This window comes from Colobus angolensis, unplaced genomic scaffold (assembly GCF_000951035.1).
Source record: "Colobus angolensis palliatus isolate OR3802 unplaced genomic scaffold, Cang.pa_1.0 Scaffold11, whole genome shotgun sequence".
Classification (NCBI taxonomy): domain Eukaryota; kingdom Metazoa; phylum Chordata; class Mammalia; order Primates; family Cercopithecidae; genus Colobus; species Colobus angolensis.
The window spans coordinates 16,666,583-16,689,569 of NW_012112030.1; the positions used below are offsets into that span (position 1 = coordinate 16,666,583).

Below are 22,987 nucleotides of genomic sequence, written 5' to 3' on the forward strand. Positions count from 1 at the left end.
ATAGTTGAAAGATGGCAGGTGTTTAAGTACAAAAATAAGTTTTCAGATTCTAAGATTTATTATTCACTTTTATATTTTCTTATTACATTTTTATATGTTACAAGTAAATAGATTTTTTTTTCCCCTGAAAGAGTGGGTTCTTTATTCCAGGTGAAAAGAACTTGTTATAATAAACCTGCTTGTTTTATTAGAAGTCCCGGATACTCTCCATAAAGGGAATTTATTTACATCTTTTCACAGGAAAGCTCTAGCTTCATTTGTGATCACTTTTAACTAATAATGTTTAATATGGGCTGAGACTGTAAATTAATATGAATATTTATTAAAAGCTTCACTTATTAGTTATAATTAGCATGTACAGAACTTTGCTGTGTACCTACTTATTTTAATATTTACTTTGGACTATATTTCTAATGGTTCTATCTAAATAAATCCTTAGTTGAAAAGAAGCGTAAGAGGAACCAAAGTTAAAATGGGGTTGGATTAACTTTAATATGATAATGTGTGCTAATATTTGAAACTAAATTTCTTATTATAGTTCTAAGCGTACCTTTAACAGTTTTCAAGAGAAGAGGGTAAGTAGGAAAGCTTTTAAATTTGTAATTAGAATCCTGACAAAAATTGAAGAATCTAGATTTAAAGGGAAAGTTAAATAAAGAAATTTCTTGTTAGTAGCAACAGCAAGACAAGAAATACGGTCAACTCAATAATATAAATGTGATCAAAATATATTTGTTCAGTCAAACTTAGGATAAATTAATGTGTGATAAATACCCAATTGCATAAGGAGATAAATAATGTTTGGTGTCATTCATAGTCCCTTTCAATTGGGCATTTTGCTTATTAAACAAAAATCCATTTGTATTCATTCATCAATCCAGTTATTTTTGATGGTAGTTTTTTTATTTTCGAAGAGTTTCTTCTCTAAAGTATATTCTTCCTAACACCTCTCATTCTGATTTAAGTTTAAGGAATGGGGAGAATGCCTCAGAAGTACCTGTGATCGTGTAGCTATTTCATGGCAGCAATGAGAATAGTCCTGCTCAACCCACATTTAGTTCAGTTCAATTAAGCTGTACATGATGTGCCCACTGATTTTAAAGCTAGATATTGAAGTGACATGGTACATGCTAGAGGGGCAGAACTACCTGAGTATTAACTATATTCCAAGAGAAAACAAAATATTCGAAGTGTTACCTCTATTCTTTACTACTTCCGCTTACCCTATGGTGCATAGGAGCATAGACGAAATTTTAAATAAAAATTATATAAATTTGGATCTTAAAATCTGTGAATTTACATACAACTCCAACCCTCCACACCAGCTCACTTCAACTCTGTGCTTGAGGGAAAAGGAGAAAGTTGAGAAACCAAGTGTATCAAGACGGAAGAGGGAGATGGGCGGACTCTGGGAAAGAGGTAGGGTGTACCATGTGCTAGTGTATGCATGTACGTCTATATGTTATTAAAGAGGGCGAGGGGGTTGCCACGTGAGTGAAGGCGTCATCGAGAAGGCTTGTCCAAAATGCAGAGATGAAGGAAGAGGTATGATGATATTAAGGATAAAATAGCTCTGATAACTCTGATAATAGGGTAGCTCTGATAACATTTCTTATCCTTCTCAGTTGCCTACCCTGTCCAGAACAAGAAGAGTAATCTTTGAGCATTTTTATGTATCACATAGAAACCTGTCAGTAACTTACATTGACCTTGCTAGCTTCTTTCCTGGGTGTCTTTATTCCTGGGTTGGGTTACCAGAGAATTAATGACAAGAACAATGGAGATGCCAGCACTTGGCATAATACCGAGTACATGCTAAGTGAATATTTGATTAATAAACATGTTATTGACTGCTAACAGGACAGATGGTTTTCTATTCTTCAATCTAAGTGATTGATGATGGTGTTATTCTCCTACACATACACACATACAACTAGATGTATATATTTAAATAAGCAGGTAGATTTGTTTAGCGATTTTTTTTTTTTAGTACTTTTAAACCTGTACTCGAAAGCAAAAGGAACCTTTTAAATATATATACTGTCTTTACCTAGTTTTTAAATCGAGATTGTACCAGTCTCATAAAATGAGTTTGGCAGCTTTTCTGCTTATATTTTCAGCACTAGATTATTTACTTAGGATTGATTGCTTGTTGAAAGTTTGTCTTTTTTTAAAAAAAAAGCACTACCTATAAAGTTTTCTGGGCCTGGGCCTTGGGGTGGGGGACAGGGCGGGGAGGATTAGAGCTCAAAAGCTGCGAGTTCACCTGGAATAGATATTATCGATTCCTTACCCCAAACAGGCTCTGCCAACACTATGATACTGCCCCCCATCCACCTCTGTACCGCTATGCTCATGCACAGGTTTCTCTGACTTGCAATAATAATAACTACTGGCATATAGTAATCTTCCCAGCTTGCAACAGGAGAAGATAATTTAACTAAGAAGCTGGCTTCCAACATATATCCCAAAAGTGGAACCCTACTCCCAGACTGCCATTTTCCTACCATACCAGGTCATTACTATCTTCTACCGCTGGAGGTAGAAGATACTTTATTTTATTCTTACAAATCCAGCATTGACTCTGGGAGAAAGCTGGTGATCTATACTACTTTTATCTTGTTCTGTAGCAGCAATTTATTTTACATGAATAATGTTTACACAAATTACAAACTCACCATGTATCAGGCCCTTTAAAATCTATTTCCTTCTGTAATTGTCACAATTGTACTATGAATCTGTAATATTATTCGCATATTTTTAAGATAAAGAAATGAGACTTTTTACTATATCTTATTTTTAAGATAAGGAAGTGGATTTTAAGTAACTCACCCAAGTTAGCATGAATAATAAATATTATAGCAGAGGTAAAACCATACCTGTTCCAAATCCAGAAAATTCTAGTATGATCAATTTCATAAATAGCCCAAGTACAGACATAAAATATGATTGTAATTGTGTTGCCTGTGAATTATTTGTAAATGTAATGGGCTTATATCACTTGAGATGGTCTATACTCAGGGATATAGATGCCAATCTTAATAAAATTGTTCTTTTAATTATCATATAATATTGATATTCATATTTATGATTGACATAGGTATACAAGTTTTGCTGTTTTCTCCTCAGAAGACTAGGATTTGAGTCTCCTTCTCCTTCTCCTTCTCCTTCTCCTTCTCCTTCTCCTTCTCCTCCTCCTTCTCCTCCTCCTTCTCCTTCTCCTTCTTCTCCTTCTCCTTCTGCTTCTCCTTCTGCTTCTTCTTCTTCTGCTTCTTCTTCTTTTACTCTTTCACCCAGGCTGGAGTGCAGTGATGCAGTCTCAGCTGACTGCAACCTCCACCTCCCAGGTTCAAGCAGTTCTCCTGCCTCAGCCTCCTGAGTAGCTGGGATTACAGGTGCCTGCCACCATGCTCGGCTAATTTTTGTATTTTTAGTAGAGACGGGGTTTCGCCATGTTGGCCAGGCTGAACTTGAACTCCTGACTTCAAATGATTCACCTACCTCGGCCTCCCAAAGTACTGGAATTATAGGCATGAGCCACTGTGCCCGGCTGGAGTTGAGTTTCTTGAAGCTCTTCTGATGAGATATTTTCAAACCCACATCCAGGCCTCTCCACTGAATTTCTAGGGTGTTTACCTAAGATTTAGCTGCATATTGTCACTTAAAGACTGATTCCTAATGGCTGCCAGAAAGTTAACACCTACCCGGGTGCTACAATTGCCACATTGACCATAGGTTTCCTCTTTCTTCTCTGACTAGGGAATAGGTGTTTCTCTCATATTCTCCTTGTCATTCTAGTTCTCTCCTGTTTCTCTCTTCTCCTTATGTTAAGTATTATGCAGAACTGTAATCTATTATACTAGAGAAGGAAACAATATCATGGTTGGTTGGCAGAAATACAATATGTGAAGTTAGTATATTTAGAATAAAGCATACTAATCAGTGAAGTATTATAAGGGGTCTGATAAACAAACGGAAAACTTGGAAGAATTGCACAGAAAAGGGAGGTGAGCCAAGAGCACACTGGGCATGTGATTATGGTTTGAAAGAAGTTGAATTGCACATGTGGAGTACGACCCCCTTCCCTTGATGACATTATGACTAGTGAATCTGGTTTTCCCATAGGTTTTAACTCTTCTAAATGGCTTAGCTTCCTTCATTACTATACAAAGAGGCTTTTGTTTTTCTTTTTAGGTATTTCTTAGAACTTTATTCTGAAATTAGAATGTCTAGATCAGAGAATATAATTGATTGTGGCTTTGAATTTTGCTTGTGGATGAAATCTACATATAGAAGATATTTTACTGCAGTGCTTTAAGATCGATACAGAGAAATGGTATTATGTTCTATTCCCAGATTATTTTTGAGTACCATTGATCAGAGATGAAATATTCTGTCTGATTTAGTTGAAGTATGTCATAGCTATTACATTTATTCTTGTTCTCTGCATAGTTTTATGCAGGAGCATGAAAATAAGTACCGGAGTAAATATTACACTGTTTCACACAGTGTGTTTCCTGTATACGTAGTTTCTAGTCAACTATTGACACAGATTTTTCTACTTCAGATACCTGCATACATAATAAATGTTACAAGTAGGGTTGTTGTTTTTTTTCTTGTTACTATGGATGTTATAAAGTTATGGAAGAGTAATCAAAGAGCATTTGTCCTAGAAAGTTTGGCCGACTTTCATGGAAATAGTAAAATGTTAGAACTAAACTGTTTATCCAGTAGATGGCACTCTTAGTTCTTGGACCCCAAAGTTCGTAAATTGATGACTGTTCCTATTCACTGGTTACAGATCATAACAGAATCCATGCCACTGATGTTTTACATGCTGTTTGGTATCTTACTACACAGCCTATTCCAGGCCTCTCAACTGTGATTAGTGATCATGGTTCAACCAGTGATTCAGGTATGTATGAAGTGAATCTGCACTGACTTATGAGAGATGGGAACAAGGGTGTTTTTTTCAAAAAAAAGGAAGTCAAGACAAATGATGTCAGTTTAATACTTTTAAAAAAATTTCTTTGACTCTCATTTTCTCTTCTCAGATTCTGACAGTGGATTTACACATGGACATATGGGATATGTATTCTCAAAAACGTATAATGTGACAGATGATAAATACGGATGTCTGTCTGGGAATATCCCTGCCTTAGAGTTGATGGCACTGTATGTGGCTGCAGCCATGCACGATTATGATCACCCAGGAAGGACTAATGCTTTCCTGGTTGCAACTAGTGCTCCTCAGGTAAATCTTTAGATTTTGGTTGGGAGAACTAATTTAAAGATTTCTCAAGAAAGTGAAGTTGAGTATGATTTATAATAGGCCCCAAGTTAATATAAGCCGAACTATATATAGTCTCACGTTAAAATTCTCAGAGACCATGCTAATTCTGAAAAGAAACCATGGATTCTTCCAAGATTCTAATAGCAGGTATACAATTTTATTATCTGTGGGAATCATTTCTCAGTTTTCTTCCTAGGAAGAAAACCTACTTGAATTCGTGTTAACGGACCTCTTCAACAAACAAAAGACAACCTATACAAAATCCCCTTTCTGAAAAGATTAGAGAACCAAGTATTTCTTGGACTTTTAAGAATGTAAGGTTTCTTTGTATATAAATACCATTCCTTTGAAATATATTCATTATAATGATTATGATTCTTATGATGTATCTATAGGTTGGTAGGATTTTAACATCAATTTATTTCATTGGAGGAATTTTTTTTTTTTTTTTTTTTTGCCTAAACATAGATTCCAAAAACAGTGAATAAATTTAAAGTTCATCTTGGTGTATAGTTCCATCTAAGTAAAAAAAATCATCACTAATTATCTAGACATACCCATTTATACAATCAGATTTAGCCCCTAATTTATTTACTTAGCTGAACCCAAGTTACTAAACATTCTGAGATCCTCTCTTCTACAAGATCTAGAGACCAGTTTCATTCGATATTGACTTTTCTGTTTTCTTCTTTGCCTCTTATGTTCTATTCCACTGCTATCCATTTCCATAGCTGATCTTATGGACTGTTCTATAGTTTTTCTTGAATCTATATACAATAAAAATTATCTGGTAATTTTTTTCTTGACTGTCTACCTTCTTTCCACTTGTCTTTCATACACCAAAATTGTTTTTTCTAAATATAGACAAAAATCCACTGGCCAGGATAATTTGCCGTTCAGATGTTTTTACACATCTACATTTTTATATACCTCTGTATTAATATTCAGTGCTTAGTGTCTTCTTTGTATCCTATGTCTTTTTATTTCTCCATAGGCCATCTTGCACACTAGTGTTCAGGCATTTTGTAGGCAGCTTTCCTTTTAAAAAAATTATCTAATAAAATTTCTTTCTGCATTATTAGATAATTTCAAACAAGTAAATGTCATTTTATGTCTTCAAATACTTGATAAAAGGTGATATTTCCTGTAGAGTGGAGTGAGAATGTTTTAAATCATAAGCATTTTGGGGATTCCATTCATCTTTAATAGCTATATGTGTTTAAGAGGAGGTGTGCTTATGCCAGATATAGAAAGTAGCCTAGTTACCTCTTGAGGTATTGTAGCATTGGTATAATTATTTATCATATATATATATATTTATTTACATATATATGTAAATGTAATTATTTTCTTCCTCCCTCCACTTTCTTTTCTATTTGTATATATTTTTTATGTTTAAATTCCTGTACCCTACAAAGAAATCTAAAGAAAAAAAATCTTTAAAAAAAAAATCTATTAAAACAGGCTAGTGCCCCCTCACAAGAGTTTGGACTAAGTTTTCAAGGAAAGGAATTTATCTTACTAAAAAGGTAAATTTAATCAAGAAAAAAATAGAGTCATTGTACAGTAATAAGTGATTCTTAATAAGCAGGAGTCACGTGATTACATTTCTTTGTTGTATGAATAAAAAGCAATTTCAAAAGCATTGCATAATCTCATGATTTTTGTGATTTTTTTTCTTAAAAAGTTAAATTCTTAACTCTCTTATTTTCCTAGGCGGTGCTATATAACGATCGTTCAGTTTTGGAGAATCATCACGCAGCTGCTGCATGGAATCTTTTCATGTCCCGGCCAGAGTATAACTTCTTAGTTAACCTTGACCATGTGGAATTTAAGCATTTCCGTTTCCTTGTCATTGAAGCAATTTTGGCCACTGACCTGAAGAAACACTTTGACTTCGTAGCCAAATTTAATGGCAAGGTAAATAGAGCTGTACCAGTCTTCTTTTTTTTTTTGAGACAAAGTCTTGCTCTGTTGCCCGGGCTGGAGTGCAGTGGCACAAACTTGGCTCGGTGCAACCTCCGCCTCCTGGGTTCAAGTGATTCTCCTGCCTCAGCCTGCCAAGTAGCTGGGATTACAGGCTCATGCCGCCACACCTGGCTAATTTTTGTATTTTTTTTTTTTTCAGTGGAGATGGAGTTCCACCATGTTGGCCAGGCTGATCTCAAACTCCTGACCTCGTGATCTGCCTGCCTTGGCCTCCCAAAGTGCTGGGATTACAGGCGTGAGGCACCATGCCTAGCCACACCAGTCTTCATTTTATAGACACATTGAAAGATAGCGTGGAAGTAAACTGTTGAACAAAACATGTTACTATCAACTCTCATATGTCAAATGTGAAAATGGAATACAATAAAATGGTTAACCAGAAGCAGACATATAGGTGTTGATCTGAATCTAGATGCCCAAGAAGCTGAGATGCTGTCTCTATGGATTATGCTTTGTACCACAGAGAAATAACACATTCTGTCGTTGTGGTTTTTGATTGATTTAATTTGTTCTCATCTCTGTGGTATATTTATATAAATTATCTGGCAACTGTACAGATCAAAATCTTGAAGCACAATTTTATACCTCAAAAGTAAATGCCCAAATATTAAGTTATGACAATTTTTTATGAACTGTAACTATATTATTTTAATAGTCATTGATAATAAGGCCAAGCGCAATGGCTCACGCCTGTCATCTCAACACTTTGGGAGGCCAAGGTGGGTGGATCACTTGAGGCCAGGAGTTCGAGACCAGTCTGGCTAATATGGCGAAACACCATCCCTACTGAAAGTACAAAAATTGGCCAGGGGTGGTGGCGCACACCTGTAGTCCTACCTACTTGGGGGGCTGAGGCAGGAAGATTGCTTGAACCTGGGAGGCGGAGGTTGCAGTGAGCCAAGACTGCACCATGACACTCCAGCCTAAGAGACAGAGCAAGACTCTGTCTCAAAAAAAGAAAATTTTTTTTGATTATATATGCCAGTTTTAAAAAGCATTTGTTGCTAATTCAATAATGAACTATTTTTTAAATTTTCATTTTTGTAGGTACATAGTAGGTGTATATATTTATGGGTTACATTAATAAATTCATATAATGTATAATAATCACAACAGAGTAAATGGGGTATCTATCACCTCAAATATTTATCCATTGTGTTACAAACAATCCAGTTATACTCTTTTAGTTATTTTAAAATGTATAATTAAATTATTTTTGACTACACTCACCCTGTCGCCCATTATTATTATTTTATCCATAATTCATTATGTTACTTTTTCATGAACTTTTTTTTACCATTAATTTACACAGGCCAATAACATTTTTAAGTAGCTAGAGGTTCCCAATTATTTGGTATTATGATTCCTGTATAATATGAAGACAATAAATGTTCTATTGTTTTCTGTTCAACTTTTGTTTTTATCAAAGCAAAACATATTTTAACTTTGTCTCTCAAATAGGTAAATGATGATGTTGGAATAGATTGGACCAATGAAAATGATCGTCTACTGGTTTGTCAAATGTGTATAAAGTTGGCTGATATCAATGGTCCAGCTAAATGTAAAGAACTCCATCTTCAGTGGACAGATGGTATTGTCAATGAATTTTATGAACAGGTAACTGACAACTGTTTCATATAGCTTAATCTATACTTACAGGTTGCTCATGAATTGCTGAAAGCTTCTAATGGCTATGAAAGTATAATCACTCTATTTTATATTCATATTTTTATCAGAAAATGCACTGGTCAATTTTGATCAGGAGATAAAAAGTGACATGTGTAAAAATTGGACTAAAATATAATCGTAGAACTCTATGATAAAGTTATTTGCAAGCATCTGGGGGGAAGAAGATACTGAGATAGTGGAAGTGAGACGTTAAGAAGATCCTTGAAATACTGCTCTTTTATAGATGTATTTATTATCATAGAAGGTAGTTTAAATGTATATGGAGTAGCTTATATGTATATGATAGTTTAAATGTATATGGAGTAGCTTATATGTATATGATAGTTTAAATGTATATGCATATCACATTAATTTCACTTACTTTCCTAAAAAATTCTTTATTATCATAGAAGGTAGTTTAAACATATATGGAATTGTTTATATGTATATGTATATGGTAGTTCAAATGTATCTGCATATTAGATTAACTTCACTTTTGTAAAAAAATTATTAACAGCATTATATGAAAAAGCTAAAAAGAAATAGGCATTTCATTTGACATGATAACGTGAGAGTTAACAGACTACTCAAAAAGCTACCACAATTACATAAGCTGGGATTGATCCTTCTGACATTAGCCTACACCAGTCAGAATGCACTTGAACCTTCCTGTTTGGTACTGTGAACCACTCTTAAAAATAATGTGGAGGTGAAGGAGCATGCATAAAGGACAGGAATAAGTGACAGAAAAGCACGTGAAAAAAATGAAGATATTTACTCTTGGGGAAATATAACTGTCTTCAGATATTTAAAGGAGTGACATGCTAATTTAGAAATAGGTTAATCATAACATTGCTGTGGAGATTAAAGAAGATAAATTATGTAACATACTTAGCACAGGATCTGATTCATAAAAAAAGTTAGATCCCTCTCTACTGCCCTAAAAAAGGTATGAATGTACCAGTCTATAGAAGTTATTGGGAGGTAGAGTTCAGGTCAATGTCGGAAAGAAATTTATATTGCTAAAGCTGTCCAAAAATAGGCTGAGACACCTTATTAATGGTAGTAAATTGACTGTCATTGGACATATTTAAACAGAGATTAGAATGAAATTTTATGGTTACTATAGGTAGGATTCATATATAGAATGAAAGGTTTGTGTTTTTTAAAAATAATGTATTGCCCTTCCTAAGAATGGGATTAATTCATAATCATTCCTGAAATATGGAAATGCAGAAAAATGTAAATTAAAGGGAAAATTCATGTATAATAATACCACTTCTTAGGCGTAATTGTTGCTGATATTTTGAGATATTTTTAATTTTGCTAGATAACTGCTGGCTAAAAATCTCCCTGTTTTCCTCAGAAACATTTGAAGCACTTCAAAATAAAACATTTGTACGGTAATATTATTAAACATATAGATAAATAAGAATATCAGAAACCGCACAATCATAGGAGGTACATTAAAAATTCAAACAAAATCTGGGATAAGGTAACCCCTTGAATTGAGCAATAAATTCTTTAAAGCTTTCTGGAAGTCAGAGCAAAAAAGGAAAATAGTCTACACTTATATATTTTTTAAAGAATTGTTCTCACTATTGCATTTTTTTTTTTTTTTTTTTTTTTGAGACAGAGTCTCACTCTGTCACTCTGGAGTGCAGTGGCACGATCTCAGCTCACTGCAACCTCCACCTCCTGGGTTCAAGCCATTCTCCTGCCTCACCCGCCCGAGTAGCTGGGATTACAGGTGCCTGCCACTATGCCCCGCTAATTTTTTGTATTTTTAATAGAGGTGGGGTTTCACCATGTTGGCCAGGCTGGTCTCGAACTCCTGACCTTGTGTAATCCCAAAGTGCTGGGATTACAGGCGTGAGCCACCGCGCCCAACCTCACCATTGCATTTCATATAAATGCATTATATGAAACACTGACTTGTGTGATAAAAATATCATCTACTTATACATTAGAATTTAGACTTTCTGTATTTCTCCTTGATAAAAATCAAAAACCTCAAGATCACAAAAGTACTCATTAGCAACAGTGTTTCTCTAGGAATCTTAGCAATTGAGGTAGGATCCTTTAGCAGTCAAGTAAAGAAATTTGTGCATTAATGTCTGGGGTTTTGCATATTTACAAATTTCAGACACCAGGTGAATGTTGACTTCGCTTGTATTTTATTTCCAGGGCGATGAAGAGGCCAGCCTTGGGTTACCCATAAGCCCCTTCATGGATCGTTCTGCTCCTCAGCTGGCCAACCTTCAGGAATCCTTCATCTCTCACATTGTGGGGCCTCTGTGCAACTCCTATGATTCAGCCGGACTAATGCCAGGAAAATGGGTGGAAGACAGTGATGAGTCAGGAGATACCGATGACCCAGAAGAAGAGGAGGAAGAAGCAGCAGCACCAAATGAAGAGGAAACCTGTGAAAATAATGAATCTCCAAGTAAGTTCTAAAACCTAGTTCTAATGTGTTTTCCTTGGGATTGCTTTCTTACTTTAGATGAATGTTATGCTTCTCATGAAATACAATACTCCAGGTCTACACATCATTTGCCAAGTTTGATTACGGGTAGCTCCCTTCCCCAATATCATAATAATAGAAATTCCAGACTATGGAATCTATAATGATAACACGTATGATACAAAGATATCTTCTCCATCATGAAGTTAAAAAAAAAAAAAAAAGGATTTGAAGCCTATTCTTCAGGGTATCTGCTTTTTGGGTTTTTTTTCGGTTTTTTTTTTTGTGAGATGGAGTCTCGCTCTGTCGCCCAGGCTGGAGTGCAGTGGCGCCATCTCGGCTCACTGCAAGCTCCACCTCCCGGGTTCATGCCGTTCTCCTGCCTCAGCCTCCCAAGTAGCTGCGACTACAGGTGCCCGACACTACACTCAGGTATTTTTTTTTGTATTCTTAGTAGAGACGAGGTTTCACCATGTTAGCCCAATGGTCTCGATCTTCTGACCTTGTGATCCACCAGTCTTGACCTCCCAAAGTACTGGGATTACAAGCGTGAGCCTCCATGCCCCGCTGCTTCAGGTTATCTTAGTGATTTAAAAGTGAAAGAGTTTCAGTTACCGTGAAGACCAATCATAGGTTTTTATTGGCTTGGTTAGAGGAACTCCATGTGAAGAGATAGGCGGTAATATTCATTTGTTCATTCAACAGACATTTATTGAGCACCTGCTCTGTGTCAGGCATCCTTCTAGGTACTAGAGATAGAGCTGTGGGGAAAAAAGACAAAAAAAAAAAAAAAATTCCTTGCCCTCATAGAAATACATTCTAGTGGGATCAGTAGATAATAAGCAAAACAAGTGAGTATATCTATAGTGTGTTAGATACAGTATTATTTACTGTAGTGATAAATACTGAGAAATATGAGAGTAAAAATAAAAGGAGGGAGATATAAAATATTATAGAGATAGGTTAAAATTTTAGGTAAGATAACCAGTGATAGGAAAGATGTAAACAAGGGAAAGATTGTAAAAATAAAAAGAAAAGACCTGCAAGAAGTAAGGGAGTGCTCCCTGGGGCTGTATGTGGAAAGAGGATTCCAAAGAGAGGAGAAAGCAACCTGTGCAGACGTCCGGAGGTGTACATTGGGTGGGGTATTCAGGGAACAGCAGGAGAACTGGGATAGCCGGAGCAGCAGGACAGAGGCAGTCGGGAACCAAGCTGTCCAAGGGAGAGAATACAGTCATGGGTTCTTAGTTTCTGTTTCTGGCTGGGCCAGTAAAGTCCCTTCCTCATCCCTCTGTTCTGCTTATCACTAGAGACAGAAACTAAAAACCATGGTTTCAGGTGCTGAAAGCCTAAAACAAAACAACACAGAAGAACAACAACAACAAATAAGTCAGCCTGGACGAGCTTGGAATATAGGACTCTATAGGTCACGGTAAGAGTTGTGGCGTTTACTCTTGAGTAAGATGGGAAATCGTCAGTGGTTTTGAACAGAAGCGTTAGTAGACTTAACTTACATTTTAACTGGACTGCTTCAGCTGCTCTATTTAGAATATGCTTGGGCTTGGGAAGGGAGCAAGGATAGACATAGGGGGATCAGTTAGGAGAAAGTTGAAATTATCCAAGTGAGAGATGACTGTGACTTTGGACCAGGGCAGTAGCAACAGTGACAGTGACAACTTATCACATCTGGTAATTGGCTAGAGGGTATCATGTGGCCAGTCTAACCTATTTAGCTTAATCGATGATAAAATCCTTTTTATTTATGCCTCTAAAGCTACTCTCCTATTTATCCTGTCATGAAACAAACAGTGACTAATAGCATAATTAGTAAAAATCCATGACCCTTACAATGACATTACACAAATACTGTTCCTGTGTTTGTAAGAACATAGTATGTGATTTCTGTTTACCTTTACAGATAAAGTACCATCTTAATATTCTTAAAGTTCTTACCAAAAATACAACCAATGAAAGACATTCTGATCATTTTGTGCCTATTTTTATCACAGTCAGGATAATGCACAACTTGGTTCATTCCAACCATCTTGTAAGCAGATTAACCTTATACTGATCCATTTTACTCTCATATAAGCACCTTGTTGTAGGCACACATAAGCAAACATAAAGAAGTCATTATCAATTATGAACTTATGAGGTAGAATTTTGCAAATTGAGCTTTAGGTCAGATCTGGCCTGTTAATTATTTTTTGTAGAATGGGGGAAAATAAAAGTTGTTTTTCTTCAATATGCTACTGTCAGAGTAATTATATTTTATTTATCCGATGCAAATAAAAAGACTTCCATTAGAAAGTTTGTACTGATCTTGGGATTCAGAGCTAGAAACCAAGACTTGGATTTCATGGGTTATTCATTCATTTTTTTCACTCAATAAACATGTATTAGTTTTCTCTTTTTATTTGTTTTCATTTCAAAGAGCCAGGTAGTTTGCTGTCTTCCTAAGAATAGGACAGTTTTTCCACTGAATGAAGGTATTGTCGGCTTAGCCTCTGGAAAAGCTTTGTTCCCAGGGGCCCTGACTTCCTGCTATTTGAACTCAAATGCATGGAAAATACAGACACATAGATCCAGGCATTGGGAATTGAAGGACCCAGGCCAGAAGATTTGACAGGCTCAACTTGTCAACCTAGCCTTTAGCAGCAAATGCTACAACCACATACTGCATTTCTTTCTGTTCTGAAGGGCTGGGTTGTCATACCTTCCCATTTTTATCAAGTTCACTAAAGCAGGAATGAGAGGTTTTGGGGTTCTGTTTGCTCACGCCTTCCAAAAGTTAACTGACCACACTATATTACAATTTAAAAATATCCCACCCACAATGATTTGATATGTAGCTTTGGAAATAATATCTTTAAAGTATTTCTTTACAACCAAGAAAATGGTAAATATGGAGCAATGTTAGTATTTACTAAATATTGGCCACATAGAGTAACGGTACTTTAGAAACGAAGGGGGAATCGATGCTTATCAGTTTAGCTGCCTCACTTTACAAAAGATTAAACTAAGAAATTTAAATAACATCGCAAGGTTGTAGAACCAGAAAGGGAACCTAGGTTTCTTAATTTTTAACTTCAATGCTTTTGGCTCTTAGTAATTTTAATTTCAGAATTCATATTGGCTAAAATGGTTACCTTGACTTTGCCTAATACTTAGGTTTCAGAAAAAAATAAATATGCACAGATAAGTTCTGTAGCTTGTAAAACTTGGAGATGTCCCAGGAAAACAGAATAAAATGATTGAATATGCTATCTTAGGAAAAGAAGGTTTTTATCCCACCTTATAATTAAATCTGAAAGATTCCTACAGCGAACTAAGAGGTTTCTAATGAAGTACTAAGCTGCATTTAGAATTTGAGCAATGAAAGGCTCTTTGTTCTCCTTTCAAAAGGTTCCAGTACTGAACAATTTGGCTCCCAATACAGGCATGTTTTAGACCACCTGCGGACTCTAATCTACGCAAATTTATTTGGTACAAACTTTCTTCTACGTCACCTTCTTATTCAGTATAATTCCAGAGAGGTTTATTGCTAACATTTAACAGTATTAATAAGAGGACGGCTGCTCTCAGGAGGACTGCCCTGGAAGGGAAAAAGAGGAAAATTGAGCTTTTGTTAGCTTCTTCACTATGAATGCACTTCCATCAATGTGTATAACTTGAAGATGAAATAATCACCTTGAACTGAAGAGTGTTTGCTGCAACCGTGATTCAAAGCTGTCCATCCCACAGGGGTCCTCTGCAACTCTCTTGATTCAAACGATTAGGTTAAAAAGTATATTAACATTTAAAAATTTCTCAACAGAATTTGATTTATAACAAAAACAAAGTAGAAATAGACAAGTAGAGGTAGAAGAGTAATTTTTAATTTGCTTTAAAAAAATCTGATGTATTAATGTATTTTATTGACTTTCATAGAAAGAATTCAAATTTATTTAAATTGCAATTATATCTACTGCCCTTGTTAGGAAGCTTTCAAATGGAAGAATTGATATAAGGGGTCATAGCCTGTGGCCCATACACTTTTGCCTGTGTCCCAGTTCTTCAAACTTTGCTTGGAATACTGCTAGCCCCTTTTCATCCAGTGTATTTAATTCTCATTACTTACATCCAGCCCAGGTACCAGGTCCTTTAAAAAAAATTATACCTAATTTTCCACAGTTTGAGTCTTTTGTGTTGCCGTGGTTTGATGTATCAAAGATAAATTGCACCAGACATTTGTTAAAAATGGCAACGAAGGCTTTATTCAAGACTATTGTAATAGGGGAGACAGATTGAACTCTGTTGAAGCAAAAGGCAGGAGAATTGTTAAATGCTGCTGTAAGCTAGTGAAAAGTGCTGGAGGACATTATGGGAGCATTGGCTAGTATGATTAAGTCACCTGTTAATTGGTACTTACTAAAAGTTAGGCTCCTCCTTCCCCACAGAAACTAGGAGATAGGCCTGCCTGCTCGCCTACCTTTCTTCTTTCCTTCCATCCTTCCTTCCTTCATTTAAATCTTTTTTAAATTTTAAAAATTTAAATTTTATTTTGTAAGATTGTAAAGCTAGTTACGGGCTGGGAGAAGATTTACCTATATTCCAGAGGGACAGAGAAATAATTTGCTGTTTCAGGTTTTCTAAAGTAAATGCTCTGACAAGAGGGAGGTCAGGGTCTTATAGTCTAGAAGTCTAACATTGAGTCAAACTGAGAGAAATGGCAAGCCCATCTTGGTCACAGGAATATATCTGTCATAAAATATAGCACTTGTATTTCAGTTTTTGTCTTCTTGGCGTGCTCTCTTACAGAGAGTATAAGCTCCTTTAAGGCAAGCTCTGAGCTTAATTGATCTTTGTTTCCAAAGTGTCCTGGAAAGTATTTGCCAGTTAGTTTGAGTCTATCTCATGCAGAAATGATGAATATCATACATATATTTTTTTCCTTTTGACTCTGCCTGTGTTCATTTCCCTCAGTACTCATTCAATTTAATAATTGTCATTCTGTGTCTGTATGGTTCAAAACTAATTCAAGATAATTTAATGTCCTTTTTCTGCACTGTGTTTTAAAAATTAATTTTCTTGTTCTGTAGAGTACAAGAAATGTCTGCAGTGCATTGTAATAAAACCGTTAAAAGAATGACTAGCACTTCCACAAAGATGTTGGTAGATGACCTCCAAGTTTCTTTGTCACCTTTCGAAATTGGCTTTTTTTTTTTTGTTTCATTATTGTGCTATTAATACTTTTTTTCTTCTTTTTTTTCTTGCTCCCAGAGTAAGTCATATCTACCTCATTAAGTAGCCCCAAATATCCCTTTTGATCTTCCTGCTAACTTGTACTTTTTTAAAAATTGTTTATTTACTTTTGTAGAGACAGCAGTCTCACTTCATTTATTTCTGTAGAGACAGGGCCTCACTATGTTTCCCAGGCTGGTTTTGAACCCCTGACCTCAAGTGATCTTCCTGCTTTAGCCTCCCAAGTAGCTAAGATTACAGACAGCATGATCCACCATAGCCAGCTTGAACTATTAACTCTTTAATGCAGTCTCAATTAGATCAGGATTCCCTGTAGACCACTTTTTCATATTGGTTTTATTTTACTACTTATCAATACTTCATCATTTACCTGGAAATGTGAAGCAAAAACTAGAGAGAAAATTACTCATTTAGTAAACTTTTACCAAATGCTTTACTAAAGTCTAGGCCTCCACAGATATTATGTATACACAAAAGAAAAGAGAAAAGCCTATATACCAGATGATATGGTTTGGCTGTGTCCCCACCCAACTCTCATCTTGAATTGTAGTTCCCATAATCCCCACGTGTCATGGGAGGGACGTGGTGGGAAGTAATTGAACCATAGGGGCAGTTACCCCATGCTACTGTTCTCATGACAGTGAGTGAGTTCTCACAAGATCTGCTGGTTTTGTAAGGGGCTTTTCCCCCTTTCCTTGGCACTTCTCTGTGCCACCAAGTGAAGAAGGATGCTTACTTCCCCTTCCACTATGATTATAATTTCCTGAGGCCTCCATAGCCCTGAGTCAATTAAATCTCTTTTCTTTCTGAATTACCCAGTCTCGGGCGTTCTTTATAGCAGTGTGAAATGGACTAATACAGTAAGTTGGTACCAGAAGTGGGGTGCTGCTATAAAGATATCCAAAAATGTAGAAGCAACTTTGGGACAGAGTAACAGGCAGAGGTTGGAACAGTTTGGAGGGCTCAGAAGAAGACAGAAAAATGAAGGAAAGTTTGGAACTTCCTAGAGATCAGAGGGTAATATGGTTTGGCTGTGTCTCCACCTAAATCTAATCTTGAATTCCCATGTGTTGTGAAGGGACCTGGTGGGAGGTAATTGAATCATGGTGGCAAGTCTTTTCTGTGCTGTTTTTGTAATAGTGAATAAGTCTCACAAGATCTAATGGTTTTAAAAAGAGGAGTTCCCTTGCACAAGTTCTTTTTGGATGTTGCCATCCATGTAAGATACAACTTGCTTCTCCTTTCCTTTCCCCTTGATTGTGAGGCTTCCCCAGCAACATGGAACTGTGAGTTCTCCATTAAATCTCTTTCCTTTGTAAATTGCCCAGTCTCAGGTATGTCTTTGTCAGATGCGTGAAAATGGACGAATACAGTAAATTGGTACTGGTAGAGTGGGATGCTGCTGAAAAGATAATCACAAATGTGGAAACGACTTTGGAACTGGGTAACAGGAAGAGGTTGTACCAGTTTGGAGGGCTCAAAAGAAAACAAGAAAATGTGGGAAAGTTTGGAATTTTCTAGAGACTTGTTGAATGGCTTTGACAAAAAATGCTGATAGTGATATGAACAATAAAGCCCAGGCTGAGGTGGTCTCAGATGGAGATGAGGAATTTGTTGAGAACTGGAGCAAATATGACACTTGTTCTATTTTAGCAAAGAGACTGGCAGCATTATCCCCCTGCTCTAGAGATTGGTGGAACTTTGAACTTGAGAGAAATGAGTTAGGGTATCTGGTGAAAGAAATTTCTAAGCAACAAAACATTCAAAGGCGACTTGGGTGCTTCTCTTAAAGGCATTCCATTTTATAAGGGAAGCAGAACATAAAAATTTAGAAAATTTACCATCTGGCAATGCAATAGAAAAGAAAATCCCATTTTCTGAGGATAAATGCAAGCCAGCTGCAGAAATTTACATAAGTAATGAGGAGCCAAATGTTAATCCCCGAGACAATGGGGAAAATGTCTCCAGTATATGTCAGAGGTCTTCATGGCAGCCCCTCCTATCACGGGCCTGGGGGCCTAGCAGGAAAAAGTGATTTCATAGGCTGGGTTCAGGGTCCCCGAGCAGTGTGCAGCCTAGGGACTTGGTTCCCTGCATCCCAGCCGCTCCAGTTGTCACTGAAAGAGGCCAAGGTACAACTTGGGATGTTTCCTGAGAGGATGGAAGCCTCAAGCCTTGGCACCTTCCACATGGTGTTGAGCCTGTGAGTACACAGAAGTCAAGAATTGAGGTTTGGGAACCTCCACCTAGATTTCAGAGGATGTATGGAAATTCTTGGATGTTCAGGCAGAAGTTTGCTGCAGGGGTGGGGCTCTCATGGAGAACCTCTGCTAGGGCAGTGCAGAAGGGAAGTCTAGGGTCAGAGCTACCACACAGAGTTACTAATGGGGCAATGCCTAGTGGAACTGTGAGAAGACAGCCACTATCCTCCAGACCCCAGAATGGTAGATCCACCAACAGCTTGCACCGTGTGCCTGAAAAAGCCGCAGACACTCAATGCCAGTCCATGAAAGCAGCCAGGAGGGAGGCTGTACCCTGTAAAGCCACAGGGGCAGAGCTGCAGGGAAGTCTAGGGTCAGAGCTACCACACAGAGTTACTAATGGGGCAATGCCTAGTGGAACTGTGAGAAGACAGCCACTATCCTCCAGACCCCAGAATGGTAGATCCACCAACAGCTTGCACCGTGTGCCTGAAAAAGCCACAGACACTCAATGCCAGTCCATGAAAGCAGCCAGGAGGGAGGCTGTACCCTGTAAAGCCACAGGGGCAGAGCTGCCCAAGACTATAGGACGCTCCTCCTTGCCTTCCACCATGATTGTCAGGTCTCTCCAGCCATGTGAAACTGTAAGTCCAATAAAATTATTTCCTTTGTAAATTGCCCAATCTTGGGTATATCTTTATCAGCAGCGTGAAAATGGACTAATACAGAGGACTCAGAAGACAGGAAGATGTGGGAAAGTTTGAAACTTCTAGAGACTTATTGAACGGCACTGTCCAAAATGCTGATAGTGATATGGACAATAAAGTCCAGGCTGAGGTGGTCTCAGATGAAGATGAGGAACTTGTTGAGAACTGGAGTAGAAGTCACTCCTGCTTTGCTTACCCTGCAAAGCCACAGGGACAAAGCTGCCCAAGGCTGTGGGAGCACACCTCTTGCATCATTTTGACCTGACTATGATTCATGGAGTCAAAGGAGATCAGTTTTGAAATTTAAGGTATAATGACTGCCCTATTGAATTTTAGACTTGCATGGGGCCTGTAGTCCCTTTGTTTTAGCAAAGAGACTGGTGGCATTTTGCCCCAGCCCTAGAGATCTGTGAAACTTTGAACTTGAGAGAGATGATTTAGGGTATCTGGCCAAAGACATCTCTAAGCAGCAAAGCACTCAAGAGGTGACTTTGTTGCTATTAAAAGCATTCAGTTTTATGTATTCAGAAAGACATGGTTTGGAATTGGAACTTAGGTTTAAGAGGGAAGCTGAGCATAAAAATTCAGAAAATTTGTAGCCTGAGGATGTGATAGGAAAGAAAAACCCTTTTTTAGGAGAAACTCAACTCGGCTGTAGAAAATTTGCATAAGTAACAAGGAGCAAAATGTTCATCTCCAAGACAATGGAGAAAATGTCTCCAGGGCATGTCAGAGACCTTAGCAGCAGCCCCTCCTATCATAGACCCAGAGGCCTAGGAGGAAAAAATGACTTCACAGGCCAGGTCCCAGACCCTCTGCTGTGTGCAGCCCAGGGACTTGGTGCCATGAGTCCCAGCTGCTTCAGCTGTGGCAGAAAGGGACCAATGTACAACTCAGTTCATGGCTTCAGAGGGTGCAATCCCCAAGCAATGGCAACTTCCACATCATGTTAGGTCTGTGGTGTTCAAAAGACAGGTATTGAGGTCTAAGAACCTCCACTTAGATTACAGAGGATGTATGGAAATGCCTGGATGTTCCAGCAGAAGTTTGCTACAGGGGCAGAGCCCTCATGGACAACCTCTGCTAGGGCAGTATGGAAGGGAAATGTGGGGTTGGAGCCACCACACATAGTTCCCACTGGTGCACTGCCCAGTGGAGCTGTAAGAAGAGAGCCATTGTCCTCCAGATCCCAGAATGGTAGATCCACCAACAGCTTGCACTGTGCACCTGGAAAAGCCACAGGTCGTCAATGCCAGCCTGTGAAAGCAGCTGGAGGGGAGGTGCTGTACCCTGCAAAGCCACAGGGGCAAAGCTGCCCAAGGCTGTGGGAGTGCACCTCTTGCATCAGTTTGGCCTGGATGTGAGACATGGAGTCAAAATAGATCATTTTTGAACTTTAAGGTATAATGACTGCCCTATTGAATTTTAGACTTACACGGGGTCTTTAGCCCCTTTGTTTTGGCATATTTCTCCCATTTGTAATTACTGTATTTACCCAGTGCCTGTACCACCATTGTGTCTGGGAAGTAACTAATTTGCTTTTGATTTTGCAGGTTTATAGGCAGAAATGACTGGCCTTGTCTCAGATGAGACCTTGGACTTGGACTTTGGGTTAAGACTTTGGGGGACTTTTGGAAAGGCAAGCTTGTGTTTTAAAATGTGAGGATATTAGTTTTGGGAGGGGTAAGGGGCAGAATAATATGATCTGGCTATGTCGCCACCCAAATCTCATCTTGAATTGTAGTTTCCATAATCCCCATACATTGTGGGAGGGACCCAATGGGAGACAATTGAATCATGGGGGTGGTTATTGTCATGCTGTTCTTGTGATAATGAGTTCTTATGAGATCTAAAGGTTAAAAGGTGCTTTTCCCCCTTTGCTTGGCACTTCTCTCTTCCTGCCACCATGTGAATAAGGACATGTTTGCTTCCCCTTCCACCATGATTGTAAGTTTCCTGAGGCCCCTCCAGCCCTGTGGAACTGTGAGTCAATTAAACCTCTTTCCTTTATAAATTACCCAGTCTTGGGCAGTTTTTTATAGCAGCATGAGAATGGACTAATACACCAGGGAAATTCAGTCTAATGGGAGGATCTTAGCTGAAGTTCTGAACTCTTGGCTCAAGTCTAAAATTGTCACTTAGATGACGGTGCTGAGAGTTACATGATATTCTGGTTTCTTGGAAGAGAATAGACCTCTCTTCTAAGCTGTCTACCAGCTGCCTACTTTACCTCTCTACTTAGAGGTCTTCCAGACACCTCATGTTCAGAATACCTCTATTCATTTTCTTCTGATATGGTTTGGCCGTGTCCTCACCCAAATCTAATTTTGAATTGTAGCTCCAATAACTCTCATGTGTTGTGGAAAGGACCCAGTGGGAGACACTTGAATCATGAGGGCAGTTTCCCCCATACTGTTCTCCTGGTAGTGAATAAGTCATGGATCTGATGATTTTATAAGAGGTTTCCTCTTTTGCTTGGCTCTCTCATTCTCTTTTGGCCTGATGTCATGTAAGACATGCCTTTTGCCTTCTGCCGTGTTTGTGAGACCTCCCCAGCCCTGTGGAACTCTTAGTCCATTAAACCTCTTTTTTTCTTTAAAAATTACCCAGTCTCAGGTATGTCTTTATCAGCAGTGTGAAATGGACTAATACACCCTCAAATCTACTCCTCATTCAACCTTCCCTTTCTCAGTGCATCTTACCAACATGCTCAACTGCTCAGGTCAGAAAACAGGGTTGTCTCTGATTCCTCCCTCTTAATTGCCTACCTCTAATCAGTTGCCAAGTCCTGTTGATCCTACCATACAAATATATCTCATATTTATTGACTTTTCTTCATGTTCATTACCCCTGTCCTAATCCAGCCACCACCTTCATACAATATTGTACCAACTGAGCCATTTCCCTCCCTTTCTGCTGACTTTCAAAGACTCCGTAAGACTCAGTATAATTGTACCTGCTTGTTCACTATCTTTCCTCGAGAGTAAAAGCCTGCTGCTGGCAAGCATCATATTCATCTTGTCTGTCAGAGGGTCACTAGAACTGAGGACAACATTTGGTACATACCAGGTGATTCATAAATAAATAAGGAATTAGAAGCCTAAATAGTGAATGCTGACATTAAATAGTCTTCTTTAAAATATCTTATATATTTTTCTGTTTAAATTGGGTTTATTATTTTTCCTCAGTCAAAAGATATAATCCTGTGAAAATTATTGTTAATATTTCCATGTTGAAAACTCTGAATCATTTGGTCAAAGAAAATGTATTTCTTTTTTTTATTTTATTTTATTTTTTTATTTTTATTATACTTTAAGTTCTAGGGTACATGTGCATAACATGCAGGTTTGTTACATATGTATACTTGTGCCATGTTGGTGTGCTGCACCTATGAACTCGTCAGCACCCATCAATTCATCAT

The 22,987-nt window shown here is 37.7% G+C and overlaps 1 protein-coding gene across 2 annotated transcripts in view; it reads left to right on the forward strand.

Annotated features, from left to right (window-relative positions):
• Window positions 1-22,987, forward strand: part of PDE3A (phosphodiesterase 3A, cGMP-inhibited) — a 311,702-nt gene that overhangs the window by 276,063 nt on the left and 12,652 nt on the right. For both annotated transcript variants that reach the window (XM_011954905.1, XM_011954913.1), the window contains 5 exons: window positions 4,802-4,915; window positions 5,055-5,254; window positions 7,010-7,213; window positions 8,744-8,899; window positions 11,138-11,396. In XM_011954905.1, coding sequence (XP_011810295.1) covers window positions 4,802-4,915; window positions 5,055-5,254; window positions 7,010-7,213; window positions 8,744-8,899; window positions 11,138-11,396 — 933 coding nt within the window. The remainder of the gene's footprint in view (window positions 1-4,801; window positions 4,916-5,054; window positions 5,255-7,009; window positions 7,214-8,743; window positions 8,900-11,137; window positions 11,397-22,987) is intronic.